Source organism: Lagopus leucura, unplaced genomic scaffold (genome assembly GCF_019238085.1).
Source record: "Lagopus leucura isolate 7727_CA_CO unplaced genomic scaffold, USGS_WTPT01 Super-Scaffold_100001, whole genome shotgun sequence".
In the NCBI taxonomy this organism is placed as follows: domain Eukaryota; kingdom Metazoa; phylum Chordata; class Aves; order Galliformes; family Phasianidae; genus Lagopus; species Lagopus leucura.
The window spans coordinates 103,060,937-103,088,342 of NW_024962262.1; the positions used below are offsets into that span (position 1 = coordinate 103,060,937).

A 27,406-nucleotide genomic window follows, 5' to 3' on the forward strand; every position below is an offset into this window, starting at 1 on the left:
AGCTGTTCTGCTTTTTTTTTCCTGCAAAGTCTTTAATACTGATGTGTAGTAGAATGCTGATGGGAGATTTCAACCTCTGCTGCTATACCACCATCGCCTCTTACATTTGGAAGCAACGTAATAAAATAGGAGGATTGCTTCACCTAAGTGAAGTCTTCCTGAGTTATTTTCTTTCCCATCACTAAACATAGTAAAACAAACACAGAGAGAGAAGTATGCTGCACCTTCAAAACCAGCTAACTTACATCCCTGCCAAGAAGATGTTGTCACTGGGAATCCTGATCTTATTGATATGAGTGGGGCCCTCTTTAAAAGTCCTTGTGTCTGTACAGAATAGGTTTCTACATTATTTACAGTAACATTTAATTATACTGCAAGTCCTTAAAGGAACAAATTCAGATCAGATAGGCATTTCTATCCTTTCAGCTACCCTTTTGAAATGAAAGAGCTATTCCCCTTCTCTAATTGTCAGCTAGACAGTATGAAGGTCATTCTTTCCACATTCTTGTTGCAGAACAAGAATACACTGATATTATTTAATATTATCCAGAGTGTAGCCATCTGACAATGCACTTAACACATGAGCTACTATTTGGCAATGCTTCATACTTCAGAAGTCTTGAAATTCTAAGTGCCAAGCACGTGTTACTGTAAGTCTGTGTTCTTCACTCTTTTGACTATGTATTTGAAATGCCTGTTTTTAGCTGTTTTTATTTTGTGCAGCTTTAACTTGTTGGACTAGAAATATGATAATATGTAACTTTTTGGTATATGTCAGAAATACACTAAGTAGAAATAAGACCAAGATCTTGGGATGTGTTAAAATGAGACTGGAATTTCATATACATTCTTAGTAATTCACTAGGCTGTATTTCATCACCTGAGATGTGCAGAATGATCCAAGTTAGAAAAAAATGTTGCTAGTGTCACAAATGTTTGCGCTAGAGTAACTCAGAAAGGCAGTTACTCAGTTGAATCTTTTCAAGTAACCAAATGAACTTCTTCAATATTCACTTTCATTTTTTTGGGAATTGATAAGCTAATCAGAGAAACTGAGATCTAAACACTTGCTTCTGCTGTCTGCACTGCTAGTACTACGAAATGAATATTTAAGCCTTCGGGTAATGTTTTGTTTCTGTGAGCTGTCCTAGTATTTTCAACTTGTGAAGCTTTACTTCTGTGTTCAAAGTTGAAATCTTCGAAGTTGAAATCTGTAATGGCCAATCTGCAACTTTTTCTCAAGCAGTTTCTGAACTCAGTCTGTGTCCAGCAGATTGGCAGTCATTTAAATTTCAGGCTGCTTTTCAAGTCTAGCAGAGTCATCTGGGGCTGACTATGCCAGGGACCTAGCTTTGTGTTCAGAAGTGGGACAATAGGATTCTTTGAAACCTGCTGTTAGCTCTTACCTGTCAGTTACAAGCTAGGTTCCCTGCCCTTATTATCATCTCTTTCATCACTGATTTTTTGAGTTCTTTGTTGTATGCTTTTGCAGCATGGAAATTTTAGTATGAAGCTAATGAGGAAGGCTGGCCTCCTCTCCTTTCTGTGACCCTGCTGAAGTCAGCAGAAGTTATGCTACTGATTTTACTGAAGCCAGAATTTTATACTTTCTGTTTAAGAAAACAGTTTATGGTCAGACTTCTTTTACTGTGTTATTTTCCCATTGTAGTCACAGCTAAATGTTCTACCTCTTAATTCATTGCTACACAGGAAACAGTGGGTCACTGTCTTAGTCTTTATGATAAATAATTATAGATGTGAATGAAATATTTTGAAGTCTCTGTCTTCTGTATAACTTGTTCTCCGGGTCTGTACATTTCAAATGCACATGACAGCTTTTTTTCATGTACATGCATATATTGCAATGAGAACAAGATAAAAAAGACTAGTTCCAAAATAGGTTTTAGAGTAATGGATTTGAACGTAGTGTGTTTCTAAAGTGAAATTCAATCAGCTTCTCTCTGCACAAAACCCATCTGATCTCTGGATTAGGTTAGCTAAGGCTTAACTTAATCTGGAATCTTAACCTAAATCTGTTTGGAAAGTGATTCACAGTCTGTATTTTTTATGGACAGTATTCTTTTCCTAAAAAGAGTATTCCTTAAGGCTTTTAGCCTTTCTCAAAGTCAGTGAATGACTGCATCACCATAAGTGGGAGTCATTGCCACTTTTGTCAAGGGAATATTTAAGCTTTCTAAATTTTTCTTTTTTATTTTTATTCTCACAAGGAATGTTAGATGATCAACTAAGAAGCCATCATGCCTTAGAGACTTCTCTGGAATTTATGGAGGAAATAGCCTTTGAAATTTTTTGCTCTGGCAAAGAAGTCACCATGTACAGCTTTCTTGTCACTAAGAAGGGATTAATTTAGCAGAAGTTAATCTATGAGCCTCCTCATAAATATACTTGGGCAATTCCAATTCTTGTTAAACACAAAGCAACTGATGCATAAGTAAATGATCCCATAACATTTCATTTATGCACACAAGCCTTGCTTATTTTCTGACCTCCATATTCCTTCAGTGTTTTATATAGTATCAGCTGTTCATTCTGAATTCTTAGGGGTTATTTTTAGTTAGTACCTTTTAGCAGAGGTTACAGAAGACTCTCTGGTGGTTCATTTTAAACTTGGTTGTATATCCAGTGGCAAGTAGTTTAGTATGTGCACAGTATGGAGAAATCTAAAATGGCTTTGGGAAATAGCTCAAAATTTTTTTGACTGAGAGAAGCACAACATTAAAAAAAGGTTCATCAAGTTATTCTTCTTAAGCATTTTTCAGCAGCAGGTTCAGAATCAACAGACTTCTGACTGGTGTGTTTGCCTGAGTTACTAATTCCATTCACAATAGGACAGTTCTCCTAGGTCATGTAGGTTTTCAGCTGCCTCTTCAGAATATAGGACATCGGTAACACCCGTGTGCTTAGTTCTAGAGTTAGCTTGTCTGAACTATGACTAGTGTACTGAAAAGTATATTGAATTTTCTTCTTGAATGAGAATAAGGGGAAAGGAATAAGGAGTAAATTGATGTTGATTGTACTTTGCTGCGTGGTCTACCAGGTCTAGAACCATGGTAGAATTATTTAGGTTGGAAAGATCATAAAGTTCACCACTAATCCATGTCTGTAAGTGCCATATGCACACGTCTCTTAAATACCTCCAGGGCTGGGGATTCCACCATTTCCCCAAGCTGTCCATTCCAATGCCTAACCATTCCTTCTTTGAAGAAATTCTTCGTAATAGCCAGTCTAAACCTCCTCTGGTGCAACTTGTGGCCTTTGTCGTATCACTTCTCACCTGGGAAAAGAGACCAGCACCCTCCTTTCCACAACCTCCTTTCAGGTAGTTGTGGTGAGTGAGGAGGTTTCTCCTCAGCCTCTATTTCTCCAGACAAATCAGCCCCAGTTTCCTCAGCCACTCTTGATAAATCTTGTTTTCTAATCTCTTTATCAGTTTTGTTGGTCTTCTCTTCACAGGTCTGAGCAACTCAGTATCCTTCTTGTAGCGAGGAGCACCAAACAGTACAATAAGTGCAGTCCAGGAGTACCAAGTACAGAGAGACAATCACTTCCCTAGTCCTGCTGGCCACACTATTTCTGATAGAAACCAGGATACCATTGGCCTTCTTGGATACCTGGGCACACTGCTGGCTCATGTTCAACTAGATGTTGAACAACACCTCCAGGTTCTTATCTTCTGAGCGGTTTTCCATCCACTTTTCCCCAAGTCTGTATTGCTGCATGGAGTTGTTTTGACCCAAGTGTGGCATCTGCCATTTCCCCCTGTTGAATGCCATACAGTTGAATGCACCCCATTGATACAGATTATTCAGATCCCTCTGCACCGCCTTCCTACATTCAGGCAGATCAGTGCTCTCGCCCAACTTGGTATTGTCTATAAACTTACTGAGGGTACACTCAATCCCTCCGTATATATCATTGATGAAGATATTTTAAAAAACTGGCTAAAGTACTGACTCAGCAGAAATCCACTTGTGATTGTCTGCCATCTGAATTTAACTCCATTTACAATCACGCTTAGTGCCCAACCATCCTGCCTGTTTTTAACCTCCTGAACAATTTCTTTGTCCAAGCCATGAGCAACCAGCTTCCCCAGGAAAAAGTCTGTGGGAAACAGTATCAAATACCTTGCTAAAATCCAAGTAAATAACATCCACAGCTATGTGTGTGTATCCACAGCCATACTTACTGTCAACGGTTTACGGTCTGGTTCAGCCCGGTTCTGTGACAAGCAGGGCAGAGAGATCTGCAGATCCGCGCCGGAAAAAAAGAAACAGGGAACCCCAAAATAATTAAAAACAGCAGCACCGATCTGAGGAGAAACAAACTAATTTACTAAGTATATTATCGGAAGCAAGATAATATATATACTATATATATAGTATATATATACTATATATACTATAATACAATATAATCAGAATTGAAGCTAATAAATCAAATATAATGAGAGAGAGAATGTCCGAAAGGGTGGATAGGCCTCACCACAATGCTGAGGTGAGATGCACAGTCCAGGTGAGACTGGGAGACCGAGCAGTGAGACCGAGCAGCGCCCACGAGGAAGGGCAGGCGAGAAAGAGCACATCAGGTGACCTTGCCAGGAGTTAAACCTCCTCTCCCTGACCGCCAAGTCCCCTGGGGAATGTAGTTCTTCTTCTCTTCTGGGCAGGTACCCAGGACTTGAGCATTGACAGTTAAAGTCCCAGTGCCCCACATGATGTTATGATGTGGAATACCGAAAACCAAAAATCACAAAACAATGACAATTCCACCCCTTATTCTACATCACTACATCATGCTTAATATATATACAAACAATAATTACCAAACATTAAACACATGCACACACAAACCTATATATATATATGTATGGAATTACTGACTGCACTCCCCCAACATCAAATTCCCTTGTGGTACACACTGAACATCCCTGTTTCTCTGCATCACCCACCAAGTGGACCCAGGTCCCTGGGCAAAAACAGTTCCACAAGTCACATGATAAAGGGGGCTTACAATGAGGCTGTAGTTTGGAACATGCATTCTCCAAAAACCCACTACTCCCAGAAACGATTGTGTCTCTTCCTTATTAATGGGCGGAGACATGGCAGTGATTTTGTTGATCACATCTGTCGGGATATGACAATGACCATCTTGCCATTTTATGCCTAGAAACTGGATTTCCTGGGCAGGTCCCTTCACTTTGCTTTGCTTAATAGCGAAACCAGCACGGAGAAGGATCTGGATTATTTGCTCTCCTTTCTCAAAAACTTCCTTTGCTGTGTTGCCCCACACAATGATGTCATCAATGTACTGTAAGTGCTCAGGAGCACCTCCCTGTTCCAGTGCAGCTTGGATCAGCCCATGGCAAATGGTTGGGCTATGTTTCCACCCCTGGGGCAAATGATCCCCTGGGGCAAACGATACTGAATGCCCCTCCAAGTGAAAGCAAACTGTGGCCTAGATTCTTTGGCCAAAGGAATGGAGAAAAAGGCATTAGCAATGTCAATGGTGGCATACCATTTGGCTGCTTTTGACTCCAGTTCGTATTGGAGTTCTAACACGTCCGGCACAGCAGCACTCAGTGGGGGTGCGACTTCATTCAGGCCACGGTAATCCACCGTCAGCCTCCATTCTCCACTGGCTTTACACACTGGCCATATGGGACTGTTAAAAGGTGAGTGAGTTTTGCTGATCACTCCCTGACTCTCTAGTTGACGAATCAACATATGAATGGGGAGCAAGGAATCCCTGTTGGTGCGGTACTGCCGCCTGTGCACCATTTTTGTAGCTATTGGTACCTGTTGCTCTTTCACTCGTAGCAACCCCACAGCAGATGGATCTTCTGATAGGCCAGGCAGAACAGACAACTGCTTAATACCTTCTGTGTCTACAGCAGCTATTGCAAAGGCCCATCGATACCCTTTGGGATCCTTAAAATATCCCCTTCTGAGGTAATCAATACCAAGTACACATGGAACCCCTGGACCAGTCACAATAGGGTGCTTTTGCCAGTCTTTACCAGTGAGGCTGATTTCGGCCTCCAACATAGTCAGCTGTTGGGAACCCCCAGTCACCCCATGAATATAAACTGATTTTGTCCCTTGGTGACTCGAGGGCATTAGAGTGCACTGAGCACCAGTGTCCACCAGTGCCTTATATTTCTGTGGTTCTGATGTGCCAAGCCATCTAATCCACACAGTCCAATATACTCTATTATCCCTTTCCCCCCGCTGTCTGGGGGCAGGACCCCTCTATTTGTTACCTCCATTGTCTGCAGCAACTGGAGCAATCACCTTTCTGGAGAAGTTCACCTTGGTGGTTGATTTGTCTTGTAATTCTTTTACCCGTGCTTGAAGTGCAGGAGTAGGTTGCTTATGCCACTTCTTCATATCTTCCCCATGGTCACGTAGGTAATGCCACAAGGCAAAACGTGACGCGGTCTTACTGTTGTCAGTTGCTCGAGCAGGAGGACGTCTCCTTTTGATAGCTGAGACGTTGGATGACACCGGCTGGGAGGAAACCAAGCTGATCAGCCCCTCCAGTAGGCTGTCTTGGGAATTCTGATCTCCACTGGATGTATCTATTACCACCATGGATCCATCAGCATTAGGCACAGTAGACAGTTTGTCTATGATATCTTCTTGTTTGCTCTCCATTCTGCTCAGCTTTTCAGCTACCTTTGGAATGGCTGAAACACAAACTCGTAGAGGGCTTAAATGTAACTCAAAGTCTTGAAGTTTATTTATGAGTTCATTTATAAGGGGTCTTCTTTCCCCTCTGCCATACATTGCTGCAAATGTACTGGCGTACCTTTCTGGTGCAGTCTTTGTGAATGTACACCACATGTTCGGTGGACACCTGACTCTCTCAGGATCATGCTCTTGGTCTGGATCATCAGGAATGAAATCGGGGCTATTTAGCATTTCCACCACAGCATATTCCCTCAAATAACTGATGCCTTTTTCTATATCAGTCCATTTCTTTTTCTCAGGCATCAGATCATCTTTGAAGGGGTATCTTTCTTCTACGGATAACAACATCCGCTTCCAGAGGGTGAAGGCCTGGTTCTGGCATGTACCAATGCCTCTGTCAATGGCTGAGTCCCTAGCAATGCCACCCAGTTGGCGAGCTTCTCTACTGTCTAGCCACACACTGTTTGCCCCATTGTCCCAGCATCGAAGTAACCAAGTGGCAGTAGGCTCATTTGGTGACGTGAGAAGTCTTTTCTCAGACTTCGAATTTCATTCATTTTCAGAGATCGATCAACAAGGGTAATGATATCTTGCTCACCTCTTCCTCTGTCAGGACTTCTTGTTGCCCTCGTAGGCGTTGGTGACCATGGTCTTACTGAGGGCCCCTCCCCTGGACTCAGGGGAGCTTCTCTTAGACCTCGGAGCCACTGCTCTGGACCTCTTTCCTCCTCTTTCTTCTGTTCTAACTGAGTTGAGATTTGTTTCGTTTTCCATCCTCTTACAGGGGCGACTGACATCAATTGTGGTGCCTCCTGTGGTTGATCAGGTTGGTCAGTTCCGACGCAGTCACCCTCTAGTTCTGCTTGGAGCCTGTCTTGTTCGACTATGAGAGTATTAGTTCAGATTGGAGGGTGTCTCACTCAGTTTGGAGGGTGTTGAGTTTGGATTGGAGGGAGTCTCGCTCAGATTCGAAGGCATCCCGTCAAGATTGGAGATTCCTTCTCTCAGCTCAGAGATTCTCCCCTTCGGCTTGGAGACTTTCTCAGCTCAGAGACACTCTTGCCAGGTTTTGAGATTCTCTCTCCTGGCTAGAAGACTCTCATTCTCAACCTGGAGATTCTCTGTCTTGGCTCAGAGTCTCTCCTGGAAACTCTCCTTTTCAGCCTGGAGACTGTCTCTTTGGGATTGCAGGAAGTCTCTCTCGATTTGGAGGGCATCTCTCTCAGACTTGAGGATATCCCTCTCAGATTGGAGGTCTTTTCTCTCAACCAGGAGACTCTCTCGCTCAGCTCGGAGATTCTCCCTTTCAGCTCTCAGACACTCTCAATTTCACAAACTCTCTCCCTCTTTGGGATACTGTTGAATAAGGCCCGATAAGCATTAGCCAGGCCCCAAATCATTTGTGCCTCCTCAGATCTGCCTGAGCCGCAACATTCCTGTCTCAAATAAATGCTTAAGCTCTCAGGGTCTTTCAGGTGTTCAGGAGTAAAGTTCCATGACACCGAAGATGTCCATCTCTCTAAAATCTCTCCCAAGCCTCTCCACACTCCCTGCCATTCAGTATCCTCTGGTTTTGGGGAAGGCTTCCTCAAAATACAATAAATACAAAAACTGACTGAAATAATGAATAGTAAATTCAGGGAGATTAACAATGCGATCAGGTGAGCATTCAAAAACTGTGTAAAGGATTCAAAGGAGAGACTGGGAACCTGTTTAAAAATCCCAAGTTCTGTAAAATTAGCAGCTCCCTCTGCAAACAGGTTTAAAAGAGAAAGCAGAATCATTTTCTTCTTTCTCTCTTTACAGAAGCAAGATAGCAGTGCTCAAAGTTTGCAAATATCCCAGAACACTGGCAGAATGCCTAGACTTTCAAGGTCAAGTTTTCAGTGAGCACCAGTGAAAAAGATAAACTTTCCCAACGAAGCTCTCCGAAAGCAGAGAGAGATTCGTTCTAGAAAGCTAACAAACAGCCTTTGCCCGCATTCTCCACCAAGAATGTCAACGGTTTACGGGCTGGTTCGGCCCGGTTCCGTGACAAGCAGGGCAGAGGGATCCACAGATCCGCACCTCCGGAAAAAAAGAAAAGGGGACCCCAAAATAATTAAAAACAGCGGCAACAATCTGAGGAGAAACAAACTAATTTACTAAGTATATTATCGGAATGCAAGATAACACACTATAATACAATATAATCAGAATTGAAGCTAATAAATCAAATATAATGAGAGAGAGAATGTCCGAAAGGGTGGATAGGCCTCACCACAACGCTGAGGTGAGATGCACAGTCCAGGTGAGCAGCAGGGAGACCGAGCAGCGCCCACGAGGAAGGGCAGGTGAGAAAGAGAACATCAGGTGACCTTGTCAGGAGTTAAACCTCCTCTCCCTGACCGCCAAGTCCCCTGGGGAATGTAGTTCTTCTTCTCTTCTGGGCAGGTACCCAGGACTTGAGCATTAACAGTTAAAGTCCCAGTGCCCCACATGATGTTATGATGTGGAATACCAAAAACCAAAAAATCATAAAACCATGACATCCAAATAAATAAATAACATCCACAGCTATGTGTGTATATCCACAGCCATACTTACATACAACTTTTGAGGATAGGTTAAGTGTTCAAGGAACTAAATATGCCTTGATGATTGATAATGAAGATGAGATACCATCCTAATTCAAAGTTATTCTAACATTACAGGTCAAAGAAGATAACACATCTAGCTCAAATTGTGGGCTGATTAGATCATGTGACATGTCAGGAGACAGTTTACAAGTTGAATCGAAGAATGCCATGTACCTGACATAATTGCTATGTAGCCTCTACCATGACATTTAGGTTGGATTTCATTGCAGCAATTATGTTGTCTTTTTTGTGTGGCTTTAAAGTGGTCAGAACAAAGGGAGAGCATGAGTGACAGTTCTCACAGATGAGGATGCAAACGGGGCAAAAAGCTCTGCTCAAGACAGCATGAAACTCCTTGGAACTGTGCAGAAATGTACCTTGTTCACAAGGTACACATTTGATGATGTTGCCTGGAGCAACTGTCCTGGCATAATGCAAGGTTTAGACCAGGCAAAGCCTCTGAAGGAGGATAGAATCCAAGCTTTGGACAACAGAGTGTACTCAGCACCTGTCTATGAGTCTGTATCCTTCTACAGGGTAGATAGCCTTATTTGTTACCTCACATGATCTGTGACAGAGTGCAGGCACTAAAAGATAATATCCCCTAGCTGGTCATCAATGTATGCACCAGTGATACTGTTAAGGCAGAGCATAACGAAGAGTGACTACAAGGCTCTGGAACCAATGTGCTATTTTACTTGTTCCTGCCAGTGGAGCAAAAAGGCTTGGGTAGGTTGGTAGGCACCCAACCTACTGGTTAACATATTGCACAGCCAGTGTTTCAGGCCGAGCTTTGGTTTTTATGACCACACTTCCCCATCAGAGATGAAAAACACTGATGTCATGGTTTTATGATTTTTGTTATTGGTATTCCACATCATAACATCATGTAGATGCTGGGAGTTAAAGAATTAATGCTTCAGTTTCTTGGACTGCTGGTTTTTCCAGGCACCTAGTTCTGAGAAGAGAAGAACTACATACCCCCAGAGGACTTTTCCATTTTCCATTCAGAGGGAAAGATAAAACTGTCAACAAGTCACAAGACATCTCCTTTCTACTCATCTCTGCAATGTGTATGCTCCCTAGCTGTCTCGCCTTCAGCGTTAGAGTAAGGCTTTCAGTTTTTGGACACACTCTCTCTCAATTCCAATAATATTATATTATATTGTGTTATCTTGCATTCTGATATCTTATTTAGTAAATTAACTTTCCTCCTCAGATTGTTGCCACAGTTTTGTTTTTGGGCCCATCTCCCTACTCTTTCCCCTTTTCCCTTTTTTCTTTTCCTGTGGCATGGGTCCATGGGTCCCTCTGCCTCATTAGTCAAAGAACCAGGCCAAAGTGGCCCGTAAACTGTTGGCAACTGGAATGGCTCAGGATGCCAGACAGAAGCTGGGGAAGCGCATCTTTGCTAAGAGGCTTTTCAGCCTAGCTATGAAAACTTCAGCCTAGGTTCATCAGAGCATGGTGAACAAAGTCTAGAGAGAAGACAAGGCACAGAGAAGATGAAAGTTTCTGGTGAAATGAATGTGCACCCTTCTGTTGGAGAACTGCAAGGGCAGGGCTGCTCTAAAAGAGGGGAAGACCAGGAGCCAAGGTTGTCCACAACAGTGCCCTCAGTGAGCTCAGTAGACCAAGATTACACTGGAAGCCAAAAAGAAAACTGAATGTACGCAAGCCCCTGGATCCACCAAAATCTCCAAAAGCACTGAGGTGGCTGAAAAAGCCATGGTAAATCTGCTGTTATCTTTGAGAGGTCATAGTGGTACTAATCTGGGAGGGTTTCTGATTATTTGGAGAGGCATTTAGCACAATCCTTCTCTCCCCAGAAAACAAGGAAGAATACCCAGAAACCTATTGGCTAGTAAGCCTGAGGAAATCATCATAGGAGCTATTTCCAGGTGTATGAAAGACAAGAAAATGGCTAGGGAAAGCCAACACGCATTTACCCAGGGCCTAAGAGACTGATAAATTACCACAGTGAGGCAACCCTTTTACTCCAAAGAGTGGAGAGGAGTGAGCGGCTTGGAGTTAAGCATGCTCTTTATCACAGTTTGCACAGTTACTTTGTAACCAAACAGTTGAGATATGGCTTAAATAAGCGAAAGATATTCACGGTGGGTGAATAACTGTTAGATTATTAGGCTTAAGAGTTGTAATCAGCTGTTCAAATGTTCTGAAAGTGAGTTTAACACTTCCATTTCTTAGGGATTGATATTAAGGCCAATGTCATATAATAACTTCTTTATTTTTTATTTTTTTAAAGATGGTACATCAAGAAACATACAGATTTTATTTGGTATTTTACCTGGACTGTTTTATTTGGTTTTGTGCTCCTCATTGGAGGAAAGGCATAGACATCCTGAAACAAGATCTAGAAAAATCCATCAGAATCATTTGGGAGTGTTGAATGTATGACATACAAGGAGCATTTGAGATAATTGGGTTTGTTAATTGTAAGAGGAGTAGATGATCTCACTGCTGTAATCAGCTACTACACGGAAGGATGCACGTAGTCAGGCTCTTCTTGGAGATGTGCAGTGATAGAAGGCCACAGTCACAGGTTGAAACAAGGAAAATTGTGAGAGGATATTGGGAAAAGAATTTCCACTATCAGGTTGGGTAAAATTCCAGTTTTGTGCTTACATATATTCACAATCCCCATCCTTGAGCATGTTTGTAACATGACCAGGTCTCCTGGTTTCAGCTAGGATGTAGTGTCTGGTATGATGCTATATTTTGCCTATGGGAGAAAAACACACTGATTTTTCCACTGTTGCCAAGCAGTTCTGCATAGAGTCAAGGACTTTCTAGCTTCTTGTTCTGTCCTACCAGTGAAGAAAGCTGGGAGGGGACAGAACCAGGCTAAGCCAAATTGGCCAAAGGAATGGTCCACACCATATAATGTATGGAAAACTATAAAATTGTGGGGAGCTGGCCAGGGGAAGCTGCCATAGCTCAGGATCTGGCTGGGCATCTGTTGGTGGATAGTGAGGAATTGCATTGTGCAGTCTTGTGTGTAGTCTGCAAGATGAATAATTCAAAAATTCCCTGATTCCATGTTGTGTAGCTTTATCAGTCGGGAATATTCAAAAATAGAGACTCTCAAGAAAAAAAGATTTTAGAAAGAAAATTGTAGTTGTTTTTTTGGAGCTTTTATGAAAACCAGCAGTCACCATTAACAGATTTTTTTTTTTTCCCAGGAAGAAACACAGTCATGTTATGTGATCTTTTTGTATGAGCAAGAAAAGAGTTTCAGCATGGTAAAGGCTGTTTTTCTTTGTGGTTATTAAATTTGTCATCTGCATAATGAAAAGAGGCTTCTAAAGAAATCCTTAATATGCCATCTTAATGTACATTCATTCAAGGCCTTTTTATATAACTTCTTCTTCTGAGGTTTGAAAGCAGACATATCTACATTACACCATAACAGCAGCAATTAATACCAAGTTTGTGTTAATGCTTCTCCTCCCTGTAAATATATTGTTGCTCTGGTACAGACTTCCTATTTTAGGACTATTTTGTGTTGTTCAAAAATGCTTTTTCCCCATACATCTGGAATCAGAGTTCTTCTAGGATGGGTTTCTGAAGTATTTCAAGAGTAAAACAAAACAAGATACTATTAGAGCTAAGACTAAATGGTGGCTACTTTGCGGTATTTTTGCTGGGGCAGGGAGTTAGCAGCACCATGATGTTTCCAAGACTGAAATAATTCTAGGGTAGTTTTGGCCACAAAGATGATCAGAGCACTGGATCACTTCTGCTATGAGGACAGATTGAGAGAGCTGGATTTGTTTAGTCTTGAGAAAAGAAGGCTCTGGGAAGACTTTACAGTGGCCTTCTGATAGCTAAATGGAGAACACAGAAAAAAATGAAGAGGGGCTCTTCATCAAGGAGTGTAGTGATAGTATCATAGAATCATAAAATATCCTGAATTGGAAGGAACCCACAGGGATCATTTAGTCAACTCCTCAATCTACACAGGACCATGCAGAAATCAAACCCTATGTCTGAGAGTGTTGTCCAAATTCTTCTTGAACTCCAGAAGCCCTGCTGCCATGATCACTGCCCTTAGTTTCAGTGCCCAATCACCTTCTCAGTGAACAACTTTTTCCTAATATCCAACCTAAAACTGCTGTTGCAGCTTCATACTATTCTCTTAGGTCCTGTTGATGGTCATCAAAGAGCACAGATTAGCACCTGACCCTGTGATCCCTTCGTGAGGAAGCTGTAAGCTGCCCTGAGGCCTCCTTTCAGTCTCCTTTAGGCTGATTATTAATAATAATTAATTATTATTAATTATTAATTAATAATGTAATTGCACTAGAAGTCAGTTGTTCAGTGGTCGTGATAGCTGCCAAATATTACATGATGCATATTCAGGAATAATCCATCTGCCAGTACTTTCAAATAATTCTGGCAAGGTTTGTATTTCTATTTTAAACTGTGTAAACGGAAATTGCTCTCATTCTTTCAGATTTGAGGACAGTTCATGCAGGACCCTGAACTTCTAGGTGTGGGTGAAAGGAGCGGATTCTGTCCCACAGTGGAACAAGTCCAAGACCTCTTCTTGAAACTGAATATATATAAGTCTATGGGGCCAGATGATATGCGTCCCATGGTTCTGAGAAAGATGGCTGATGTGGTTGCTGAGCCACTCTCCATCATATTTGAAAAATCATGGCTGTTGGTAAAATCCACGGTGACTGAAAAAAAGGGAAACATTAATCCTATTTTTAAGAAAGGGAGAAAGGAAGACCTGGGAAACTACAGACCAGTGAGCCTCACCTCTGTGCCTAGGGAGATCATGGAGCAGATCCTCCTCATTACCATGTTAAGGCGCATATGAGATGAAAAGGTGATCTGAGACAACCAGCATGGCCTCAGCAAGGGCAGAACTTGCATGACCAATCCAATGGCCTTCTGTGATGGAGTGGCAGCCTCAGTGGACAGGGGAAGGGCCATGGATGTCATCTACCTGGACTTCCACAAAGTCTTTTACATGGTCCCTTCTCTCTAAATTGGAGAGGTATGGATTTAAAGGATGGACTGCTCAGTAGATTAGAAATTGGCTGGCTGGATGAAGCCAAAGGTTTGTGATTAGTGGTTCTGTGTTAGGGTGGAGGCCGATCACAAGCGGTGTCGTGCAGGAGTCAGTCCTGGGACCAGTGCTCTTCAGTATCTTCATCAATAACATAGATGATGGCATTGAGTGCTCCCTCAGCAAGTTTGCAGATGACACCAAGCTGAGCGGTGCAGTCAATACACTGGAAGGAAGGGAAGCCATGCAGAGGGACAAGAAGTAGGCCCATGAAAACCTAATAAGGATCAATAAGACCAAGTGCAGGGTGCTGCACTTGGGTTGGGGCAATCCTGGGTATTTCACAGAATCACAGAATCACAGAATTGTAGGGGTTGGAAGGGACCTCCAGAGATCATCGAGTCCAACCCCCCTGCCAAAGCAGGTTCCCTACACCAGGTCACACAGGTAGGCATCCAGGCAGGTCTTGAACATCTCCAGAGAAGGAGACTCCACCACCTCCCTGGGCAGCCTGTTCCAGTGCTCCGTCACGCTCACTGTAAAGAAGTTCCTTTACACATTTGTGCCGAACTTCCTATGCTGCAGTTTCCAGTTGTTTCCCCTTGTCCTGTCTCCACTCACCACTGAAAAGAGTCCGTCCTTGCCATTCTGCCCCCCACACCTTAGATACTTATAGACCTGGATCAGGTCCCCTCTCAGTCTTCTTTTGTCGAGGCTGAACAGACCCAGTTCACTCAGCCTTTCCTCATAAGAGAGATGCTCCAGGCCCTTCACCATCTTTGTGGCCCTCCGCTGGACTCTTTCCAAGAGATCCCTGTCTTTTTTGTACTGGGGAGCCCAGAACTGGACGCAGTACTCCAGATGAAGCCTTACCAGGGCAGAGTAGAGGGAGAGGATCACCTCCCTCGACCTGCTGGCCACGCTCTTTTTAATGCACCCCAGTAAGCCATTGGCCCTCTTGGCCACAAGGGCACACTGCTGGCTCATGGCCAACCTGTCGTCCACCAGGACACCCAGGTCCCTCTCCGCAGAGCTCCCCTCCAGCAGCTCATCCCCCAACCTGTACTGGTGCATGCAATTATTCCTCCCCAGATGCAAGACTCTACACTTGTTTTTGTTAAACCTCATCCGGTTTTTTCTGCCCAGCTCTCCAGCCTGTCCAGGTCTCGCTGAATGGCAGCACAGCCTTCAGGCGTGTCAGCCAATCCTCCCAACTTTGTATCATCAGCAAAGTTGCTGAGGGTGGCCACTCAAGGTCAAGATTCATCAAGTTCATTGATGAAGATGTTGAACAAGACCAGACCCAGCACCGACCCCTGAGGAGGAACACCGCTGGTCACAGGTCTCCAGCGACGACACTCTGCGCGCTGCCAGTCAGCCAGTTTTCAACCCACCTCACTGTCCACTCGTCTATCCCACACTTCCTCAGCTTTGTTATAAGGATGTCGTGGGGGACAGTATCAAATGCCTTGCTGAAATCAAGGTAGACTACATCCACTGCTCTCCCTCCATCCACCCAGCCAGAGACAACATCATAGAAGGCTACCAGATTGGTCAAGCACAACCTCCCCCTTGTGAACCCGTGCTGACTACTCCTGATAACCTCCTCTTCTTCCAGTTGTCTGGAGATGACATCCAGCACAAGCTGTTCCATCACCTTTCCAGGGACAGAGGTGACGCTGACTGGCCTATAATTGCCTGGATCTTCCTTCTTGCCCTTTTTGAAGACTGGAGTGACATTGGCTACCCTCCAGTCTTCAGGCACCTCCCCCATCCTCCAAGACCTCTCAAAGATGACCGAAAGCAGTTCAGCAATCACCTGTGCCAGCTCCCTCAGCTCCTGTGGATGCATCCCATCGGGTCCCATGGATTTGTGAACATTGGTGTTGCCTAGGCGCTCCCGGACCACCTCTTCCCTGACTGAAGGGAGGTCTTCCATTCTCACTAACCTCCAGGGTCTCGGATTCCCGAGGGGGAGCTTTTTCACTGAAAAAACTGGGGAAAGATCTCCTCGAGAGCAGCCCTGTGGAGAAGGACTTGGGGATCCTGGTGGACGAGTAGCTGGACATGAGCCAGCAGTGTGCAATTGCGGCCTGGAAGGCCAACTGTGTTCTGAGCTGCATGAAAAAAGGGGTGGCCAGCAGGGAGAGGGAGGTGATTGTCCTCTTCTACTCAGCTCTTGTGAAACCCCATCTGGAGTACTGTGTCCAGGCCTGGGGCTTCCAGTACAGGAAGATTTTGGAGTTCTTGAAGTGGGTCCAGAGGAGGGCCACTAAGATGATCAGAGTTCTGGAGCAGCTCTCCTATTTAGAAAGGTTGAAGGAACTGGGCTTGTTTAGCTTGGAAAAGAGAAGGCTGCAGGGAGACCTCATTGTAACCTTCCAGTACTTGAAGTTTTACATATAAAGGAGGGGGAATTATTTTTTATGAGGGTGGACAGTAATAGAACAAGGGGGAATGGTTTTAAACTGAGACAGGGAAGGTTTAGGTTAAATTTCTGGAGGATCTGAAGTTTCCAGATCCTCTAGTGGAACTTTAGTCTCCTTGATTTTCATTTTTTTTTTTTTTTTGGGATTCGTCAGGGATCCAAAGATCCTGCTGATTGAAATCCTTTTCACCATCTTATGATATATTTCTCAATTTTAGAAGGGAGATTCCATTTGAATATGAGTCAGTTTGCCCCATCAGAGCTGTAATTTTATTTTCCAGTTGTTTGATACAGACTTTTAGAAGGTCATTTTCGTCTTTCATTCCTTCCTCAGATGAACGACCATGCGGTCGGTACTAGTAAAAAGTCTGAAGTGCAAATCTTAATGAGGAGCAGCTGAGCAAACTGGAATGGCTTAGTCTGGAGAAAAGAAGGTTCAGAGAAGACCTTATCATTGTCTACAACTACCTGAAAGGATGTTGTGCCAAAATGGGACTTGTGCCCTGCTCCAGCCTAATTAATGATAGGACTACAGAGAATGGCCTCAAGTTATGCCAGGGGAGATTCATTTTGGACATTAGAAAAAAACTTCCCTAAAAGAGTGGTCGGGTTCTGGAATGGGCTGCCCAGTGGGTAGTTGAATCACCATCCCTGGAAGCGTTCAAGAAACATTTAGATATTTAGTGGGAAAATATTAGTGGTAGGTGAATTATTTTGGAGGTGTTTGCCAACCTTGGTGATTCTATGATTTTAGTAAAAACAGCTCAGCTTTACCTCAGCTGGGGACAGTGGTGAGATGTCTCTCCAGCTTTCACTATTAAAATCCGTATGCTGTTCAGTGTTGAACAAAACTAGACTTTGTGTCTAGAGTGCAGAACTGTGAGGGTTTTTTTTAACATACTTTGTTCTCTGCTTCTTTATTTTTATTTTTTTTTTATTTTTATTTGATCCTCAGTTTACAGACATTCAGACTATTGAGCATTCTGTTCCCTGTACATCTGTCTCCTCAGAGAAGAGCTGTGTTGCTTGCATGATGTTAATATCCATTTTAAATGCAGGATAGATAGAAAACCATACAAGAATACCAGCTGGTAATCTGTGTAACATGAGAATGTTAGTTAGTACTACAGAATATACTTGTTTTTTTTCTCAGATCACACTGAGGAGATAGTTGACAGTTAACATAATATAACTAGTGTAACTTAAAATAGAGATGTTTTAACTCAGGAGTTTCTGTGCTCATATGTGCCATACAAGTAGAAAAAGCACAAAAATATGCACAAAATAGTGAAATGTGTGGGCTGATAAGATGGACTTTTTTTTTCTTTTGTATTCTGTGTTTTCTGTTTCTTAACTTTTCCCTGATTAATTACGCTAGTGCTTTAAATTTGTAGGGTTTTTTCCTCAAAAGGATATTGGAATTAGAGAAAGAAGATACCTCTGTGGGGTACAGAGGTGTTATTATTCAATCTTAAAGGTGAGAGGTCTTGTATTTGATAAATAATAGGATTTTGACTGCATTTAGTCTAAGTCATAGTACTCAAGTACAATAATGACTTTACTCCCCATAATGGATAATATGTATGTATTATCCAGATTGACGGGAAAATGAAAAGATGGATAGGAGAATCTAAATGCAGTTTATGCTAGTTTTTTTTACGCAAAATCTCATCCCACTAGAGCCATACAATATTCTTTATATCTATCTGCCTGAGTTATGTTGTTTTGTGGAGGTGAAATATATGATGGGTTTCAGTCAGAGGTCTGGATCAGCATGAATTCTGAAGTAGGATGTGTCCTATGGTGACATGGCACTCCAGAAAAATTTAAGTCAGATAATCTCATCACAAAAATTCTCCTGTAAAAACTCAGGCCTAAGATCGTGACACTGAATGGGTTTATCATATCCCCTATCATGCACCAACTTCTGGTAAAATTGAACGATACGGTGAGTTGTTAAAAGCTACACTGAAAGCAACGCACCCATTTAAGAACATTTAAGCACTGAGAGAAGCATTTGACAGAAGCCACCTGGTTGGTCAACACTTGAGGATCTATCAGTCGCGATGGTCCTGCCCAATCCAGCTCCCTACATACTGTAGAGGAAAATAAGGTTCCTGTAGTACATGTAAAGTGCATGTCGGGAAGAGCAATTTGGGTCCTCCCAGCTTCTGGAAAGGGCAAACCTCTCTGTGAAATTGTGTTTGTTCAGGGGCCTGGGTCCAATTGGTGGGTGATGCAGAAAAATGTGGATATTCAGTGTGTACCACAGGGGAATTTAATGTTGTGGGAGTGCAGTCAGTAATTCCATGCATGTATATATATGTGCGTGTGTACGTGTGTGTGTTTGTTTAATGCATGTTAATTATTGTTTGTTTGTGTATATATATATATATGTTAAGCATGATGTAGTGATGTGAGATAAGGGGTGGAATGTCATGGTTTTATGACTTTTGTTATCAGTATTTCACATCATAACATCATGGAGTGCACTGGCAGTTAAAGAGCTAAAGCTCCAGTTCCATTGTCAGTATTTCCAGGTATCTAGTTCTCAGTAGAGAACTACAACTCCCAAGAGGCTCACTGTTTCATTTCCATTTTTCATTCAGCAGGAAAGATAAAAGCTGTTCACAAGTCATGAGATGCCCCTTTTTTTTCCCCCTTCTTGCTCATCTGTTGTTGTGTGTTCCCTAGCCGTCTTGCATTCAGTGTTAGAATAGGGCCTTTAGTTTTGGACACTCTCTGTTTCTTTCTCATTTTATTTGATTTATTAGCCTCAATTCCGATTATATTGTATATTGTGTTATCTTGCATTTTGATATATTATTTAGTAAATAACTTTCCTCAGATTGTTGCCACTGTTTTTTTTTTTTAGACCCATCTCCCCACCCTTCCCCTTTTCCCTTTTCCCCTTTTCTGGGGTGTGGGTCCTTGGGTCCTCCTGCTTCATTAGTCACGGAACTAGCTGAACCAGCCTGTTTTGATATGTGCCCCCTCCCCTTTTTCTTTTTTTTTCGGAATGTTTTTTTTTCAGCCTGCTGTTTTCCTGTCATGGACACAGATCTAGAGATAACTCCGTGACACTGTATATGTGAATTATCTTTTTTTTTGTGTGTGTTGTATATAGAATGCTGTTGTCTACTTTCTTTGTACCCAAAATAAATACCACCTCTGGGTGTACCAGTCATTTTCTGAAGGTCTATGTGTTTTTCTACAAAAGCAGCCCAGGATGATAGAAATTCTGAGTTTCTTAGGAAAAACTGAAAATTATAGGACAGGGAAATTCTAACTGATTTGCAATTTGACCCGAGGTCTCCTGGTTAAGGTGCTAAAAAACTCTTGAATGTAATTCTAAATAGCTATAGGGTAGTGAGTATTTTAGGGAGGAATAACTTATATATCTATATGCGTCTTTCTTAAGCATGGATAACCCAGACATTAAATACAAGACTCCTTATTAGAGTATGAAAATATGGATTCATATTTGCATTTGCATATTTGCATTTGCACTAGCAGGTATGGACCTGGATAATTTCTTAGTCAAAGAACATATTGGCAGCTTGACAATTAAGGCAGTCCACTGTAGTACAAATTGAAGCAATCTAGTATTGCAGTTGTGCTTTTCAGTGTAAAGAGTCAGTCATGGGAAGCCTCACATTAGATTTTCAGGGTTTTTTTTGTTGTTGTAAAAATGTTAGATGAAAGACCAAGAAAGATAATGATAATCTTTTGTTTGGAAAAATATGTTTAAAATAGGCATTCATAGATCATTGCCTGTTGCCATAATTTGTTGGTTTTCTTCTCAATATTTGCCATTTAACTAGTTCTATTAAGACTTTAGGGTGAGTGTATCAGGTAGCTTAATAACAGATGATCCAGAGGTATTACAGGTGTGTATACTCTGAAATTAATGAAAGAGCATCTGTACATACTACCTCTTACTTACAGATGCTCTTTTAGTATGTGTTTGGTTACTTGATTTGTGATTAAAAAAAAAAAAAAAAAAAAGTTAGATATAGGGAAATTAAAGCTATTTCTTGAAATATTTAATTTCATTTCTTACATCTGTTAAACTTTCAAGTCATGCATGTGTCAGTAAACCAAACAAATTGCATCTGGGATAAGAAAAGAAAGCAATGCCTACAGAGTACAGTACACAGTGCAATAAATGAAATTCCATTAACAGTCTTGTGGGTTTATTTTCAGCTGAACTTAACTTCCATTTTAATGAACTTTACAAAGACAGACATAAAACTGAATCTGTGACTCAGTAGTGGGCATAGACTGTGCTTTCCTTGGAAGTAGCCTGCAGAATAAACTCCAACTTTATCAGATATTTGAGAATCCATGCATAAGCAAGTTGTTCTAAGTGTCCTTAAATAGGACAAGCATTCACAACAGATCAAAAAGTTGGGAATCTAATAATGAATCATAAATCTATAAGAATCCAGGTTTCGTGACTTCTTCTGTGGCAGAGTGCTTCTTCCTAAAGAAAATAATAGTAATCTGAAGTAATTAAGTCTGAATAACAGTTGTGGGATTTTTTTGTTGTTGTTTGTATTTGGTGTTTTTTGTTGTTTTTTTGCATTGAAAAAATTGCATACAGGAAATATTACATTGATTCAGTGTTGGCATGGAGCGCTGAGTCCTTCAGAGTAGGCTCACTGCATTATACCCAGATGAGTCCAATGGGCAATGGGATTCATATTCCTTACATACAGTATTTACATACAAGTTTTCTTTAACTGTGTACATATGATCCAGGTTGACAGTGGTTTCCTCAAATAGTGATGCTACTGTGTGACAGTCACAATCTGTGGGAGTTAGATCCACAGGTATGTGAATACCACAAGAGTGGGTTCATAGTATTTCATAATAAAAAAAATTGAGATTTTGTTTCCATGAATTTCTGTAGTATATGTTACTACTAATTACTACTAGTAAGGCAAGTATATATTGAAAGTTGCTACAAAATTACTGAAGTAAAGCAACTATGTACTTATGATTAGTTAGTTATTTGTGTGCCTGTACATAAGGGTACTCAAACCAGATGCTGACCCAGACTGCTCACTGTTCAGTCCCATCACATTGTGGAAATCATCTGAGGTAGAAAGCTGTTTTATGAAACCCTACAAGACAAGTCATAGAAACTGTTGAAGGTGAATTGTGCTAATTTGCAGAAGTGAAGGCTACCCAGCTAGCTTTAGATATCACTGAATGAGAAAAGTGGTCAGTGCTGTACCTGTGTATTGACTTACGAATGCTGACAAATGCCATGTGCTTGCAACAACAGAAGCAGAGCAACTGGCAGAGTTGCAGTGGCAACAGTGCAGAGGCAAGCCTATCTGAGCCACTACACTGTAGAAAGATATAGCTGCCAGAGGAGAGAACCTGGATGTGTAAGTACATCATGTAGATTCTCACATACTCAAGTATTATGCCACAAAAGAACATCAAAGCAACGAGCAGGTGGATCAGGCTGCTAGAATTGGAATGACTCAGGTAGAGTAGGATTGGCAGTGTAAGTTGTTCGTAGCTTGCAGAAGGAGGTAAACTAGGTGTAGATCAAGAAAAGAGAAAGCTAATAGAGCAGGAAGACAACAAGGGCATATGGGAAGAGGAAGAGAAGCTCACTTATCTCTTAAGCCAGAATGAAGACAAATTGAGTCAGCAAGGAAAAATCCAGAATCATAAGGATTCACAACAAACAACTTTGAATACTATTATATGTGAGGAGAAATATTTTTATCATTAAAAGGCTTAAACTAAAAGAAGATAGATTTAGATTGACATTAGGAAGAACTTATTTACTTAGAGAGTGGTGAGGTACTGGAAGACATGGTCCAGAGGAGTCACAGATGCCTCATCTCTGGGAGAGTTCATGGCTGTGCTTGATGGGGCCCTGGGCACTCTGATCTAGGGGGTGCAACCTTGTCCACAGCAGGGGCACTGGAGCTCATTGGTTTTTAAAGTCCCTACCAACCTAAGCCATTCTGTGTTTCTCTGAAAAGTAGATCTGGCGCAGAACTATAATACTCCTCTTTAGAATATCGCAGGTTTAATGAAAACACAGCTGTCTACTGATTTCACTGCACAGTGATCACAGATCAGATGGGAAGTTCTGTATCAGCCATTTTAAACAAATATTAAAAAATAGCCAGCTTTCAGTCCCATTGTAGTATATACATCACTCTTGGCCATTCTTCAAGAGACCTGCCATATGACTATGGTAGAGAACTTTATTTCTTTAACCAAATATTGTTAAGAGTGATGAAAAGAAAAGAAAAAAAGTTAATTTTGTGCTTTATTAACTTTGCATTTCCTCTGGGTTCTGCCACTGGCAGAGAGTAGTGGAAGTTGATCCTGTAGATAATGAATCTATAAATCTGATTGTTATTGAATACTGGCAAACAACCGTGATGCTATGAGAACTCATCAAAAAACTTATCCAGACTAATGGGACATTATGACAAATATTTATTGAAATGATAATGTTTTAATTACCTCCATGACTTCTTTGCTTGGCCAGAATGAGGAACTATGAGGCTGGATACTCTGAGAGATTGTAGGTGGTTGCAAAAATATATGTGTTGTGGAATTCTTTCAAATAATGTTTTTGTCCTTTCTACAGAAAAGTTGCGCTGGGTTGTGTTGCTGGGAGATAAATTGGTAGCCCTACTTCATCTGCTGAGTCTTCAAAACTAGAGTCCTTTAAGTGGCTTTTAACTAGATTTATCAGTGTAAATTGCATGCCTAGGTTTAGGTAAGGACATTTAATTTAATTTTGTTTCTGCACCAAGTCAGTGAGAATGTTACTACAAAACAGTTAACTGGGAATTTGCTTGAGAAATTCCTTCCTTTCAGAGAGCAGAGGAAGTAATCAATGATTAAACCTTTATTTTATCTCTTTGCAGTTATGTGGCTGTGGGCTCCTGGGCGTGGGCATCTGGCTGTCAGTATCACAAGGAAACTTCGCCACATTTTCTCCTAGCTTTCCATCACTTTCAGCTGCCAACCTAGTCATTGCCTTTGGTACAGTCATCATGGTGACCGGCTTTCTGGGCTGCCTAGGTGCTATCAAGGAGAATAAGTGCCTACTTTTGAGTGTAAGACATCAATGCTTATTTTTATGAACACTGTTGCTTTGTGATTATTTTATTAAAAAATATTTTCACCAGTGCAAAGCAGTCCTGTGGATCACTAGCATTTCCCTTAACTGCCTGTCTTCCGTAGGATTGCAGTATGACATCCCACAGGTTTGGTCACAGTAAGATCACTGGTGCTTTAGCAAATGCATCCTAGTTACTGTGCATTCTTATGTATTAGATACCAAAGTACATTATTCAGTTACCTCTGAATGAAGTGTAGGGTCAAATAGATAGCCCTTCTGAAAATGTTTGTTAGAAGGACTGACTTCTCAATTAGATAATTCAAGATAATAATAATAATATCTCAATTCAAGATAGTAATGGGGTCTGTATTGCTCATTCGCATGAACTACAACACCAACAGAAACTACTTTTCTTTTTAAGAGTGTTTTTATTCTTATAAGGCTCTCAGAAGTCTTTGATACAAATTATTGTGTGTTTCTGACTTTTCAAGTACAGCACATCACCCTCCGTTTCTCCCACTGTGTATATGGGGATGCCATGGCTATGTGGCATACCACTAGTAGCTAGAGGGTTGCTTCTGGATATGAAGAGCAATTAGAAGCCGTTGAAGCTCATACTTGGGCTGCCCCCTGCAGAGAGAGATTTCAACTACAGACAATTAGAAATAGAAATGCTGAGTCACTTGACTGTTCAAACAGGGAGTCAGATCTAGTTAAAGCCTACCTACAAGGGAATCATTCCTGTGGCACAACACATTTATCTCTGTAGTAACAGATGACATGTGTTCTGTAGATTGTATGACTGTGTGTACAGCTGAAACTTGGAAACTGATAGTAGAGCGAAATCTAAAATATAGAGATTACTAAACAGCGTGCTTCCTCATTGATGGTAAGACCTACAGGAACTTTAGAGACAAGATAGTATTAACAATTAACATACTTGAACAGTTTGAATTCAATTGCATATTTTCAGCAGTAGAGGAAGGGCTTGGTGGACAAGGCCTATGATCTCCAATTCACAACTGTCTGTTTTGCAAGTGTATATTCACAGTGTTTTTCTTTGTTCTAGTTTTTCATCGTTTTGCTGATAATTCTCCTGGCAGAGCTGATATTACTAATTTTGTTCTTTGTTTATATGGACAAGGTAAGCAAGTATGACAACACAGATTAATTATCTTTACTAGCAAGTAAAACAGGTTCAATTAGCTTTTGTTAGGTGAAAGTGTGAAGGTTTTCTCTGCTTTTCAGTTTGGCAGAGATCTTAGCTGTTTTCTGCAAGCTGCTTCTGGGGGAAAAGGAAGGGAGGAAATTACAAGGAGAGCAAGTAGGAGAAAACATGTTTCTCCCTGAAATAAAAACCATGGTCCAAAGCCTTCTGTTTACTCTTATCCTAAAAGTTAAGATACCTATCAACATAGTTATTTGATGTCTCTGCAAAAAGCTGATAATCTTATGGATCTGCGTTCTGGGAGGTTTAGATTTGGCTATCTTCTTAGGGCCAACCCTTCTACAGAACTAGAGGAGCAAGGAACGAGTCTGGGGAGTAGATGAAGAGGTAGCTTCTCATAAAGCCCATTGTATCCTGCTATGTGGTAATGATTAAGAGAAGCAGGTAACACTGACTGGCTTAGCAGCTCAGTAAGACTGAAAAAATCCTGAGTGAATTGGAGAGATCTGATAAACATAGGACAGAGCCTTATGCTATGAGCATATCCAGATTCATTTCGAAACAGATCTCTTTCCATATTATATCTCTTCTCAGGGTGTCATGATGATGTATGCCACTTTCAGGGAGTTGGGGTGAACTGTTTTTGAATAAAATGTGAAAGAGGAATAAAATAGATCTTACAAAATAGTTGTCCTCAATGCCTGGATCTATACATAGGCTAACTCCTTCTGTTCTGCCAGCTCACTCCTGAGTTGGCAAGCTGAGTTGGCAAAACTGCAAACTGCTTCCTAGCCTTTTTCTAAACCTTCATTGGATTTGGCTGTCAGAGCCAAGATATATTCCTACTTACATTCAAAATTTCAGGCTTGGACAGAAATTTATATGACAAATAGGACATATGAAACCTCTTGCTAAGCATTCCAACTTCCTCCTTTGAAGCAAGAACACTTTCGAAAACTTTAAATCCTGCAAGCATGTCCCAACAATGATAATGCCCTTTCTCAATTGATTTCATATTGGCCATTAATTATAGCCTGAACTTGTGCAAGGAACAACTAAGTTTGGGAGATGGAGACTCCGATTTTAGGATATTAGCAAATTAAACTAGGTTACTGTCATGAGAGGCTGCTGTGATATATTGCCAACATCTGTCTGTGACAAAGTTAACATAACCTCAGCTTATGCTGATTACTTTGGTTAGTTTGAATCAGATGACTGTATGATAGACTCTTACCAGATGGGAAACTGTTTAAATTCTCATGAAAATTAATCCAGGAGTAATTAATCTGTGAGACAGACCTTGCCTTGACAGGTGCTTGAAGAGAACTTATGATAGTATTGGAGATAAGAGAGATTTTTCTGCCTGTGTTAATTTTGTGATGTGACAAAAGAAATATATTCCATATTCAGGTCTGCACAATTTGGTCTTTTCCTACAAATAGCAGTGCACTCACATTCAGTATTTGTATGATGCAGGTCAGTGAGAGCGCAAAGAAGGATTTGAAGGAAGGTATGAAGCTGTACAATTCAGAAAATAACGTTGGGCTGAAAAATGCATGGAATATCATTCAAGCAGAGGTAACTCATTTTCTCATTAGAAGAAAACAGCAATTTGGCTACAAAGGTTGCCACAGTCTGTTAACTGTAGGATCTCTTTTTAATTTAAAAGATGGATAATACAGGCTTTTGTTTCGGGTCTTGCACTCAAATATCCAGAAAGTACTCTGAAACTCAGAATCAAGAAATACTTTGTAATATGAAAGCTGCTTACCTCTGTCTGAGAACTGTGTTTGTCATGTGATCATCTTCATCACTGACATAGGCAGTGGGATTGAATGCACCCTCAACAAGTTTGTGGATGACACCAAGCTGAGGGGTGCAACTAACACTTCAAAGGAAAGGGATTTCATCCAGAGGGACTTTGGCAGGCTTGATGATTGGGCCCTTGTGAACCTCTTGAAGTTCAATGAGGCCAAGGTCCTGCACATAGGTTGAGACAATCCCTGATATCAGCACTGACTTTAATGAATTGATGGAGTGCAGCCCTCCCAAGAAGGACTTCGGGATACTGATGGATGAAAAATTGGAAATAAGATGGCAATGTGCACTTGCAGCCCAGAAAACTAGTTGTATCCTAGATGCTTCAAAAGAAGCATGGCCAAGAAGTTGAAAGCGATTATTCTCTCACTCTCTGCTCTTGTGAGACCTCAGCCTGGAGTTCTGCATCTCCAGTTCAAGAAATGCGGGGATATGTTACATCAGATCCAAAGGAGGGCCACAAAAAATGATCAGAGGCTGAAACTTCTGTCCTACAAAGAAAAGTTGAGTGA

At 41.4% G+C, this 27,406-nt stretch overlaps 1 protein-coding gene across 3 annotated transcripts in view; it reads left to right on the top strand.

Moving 5' to 3' along the window:
* Positions 1 to 27,406, top strand: part of TSPAN9 (tetraspanin 9) — a 119,205-nt gene that overhangs the window by 87,573 nt on the left and 4,226 nt on the right. For all 3 annotated transcript variants that reach the window (XM_042867607.1, XM_042867606.1, XM_042867605.1), the window contains 3 exons: positions 23,712 to 23,903; positions 24,978 to 25,052; positions 26,553 to 26,654. In XM_042867607.1, coding sequence (XP_042723541.1) covers positions 23,712 to 23,903; positions 24,978 to 25,052; positions 26,553 to 26,654 — 369 coding nt within the window. The remainder of the gene's footprint in view (positions 1 to 23,711; positions 23,904 to 24,977; positions 25,053 to 26,552; positions 26,655 to 27,406) is intronic.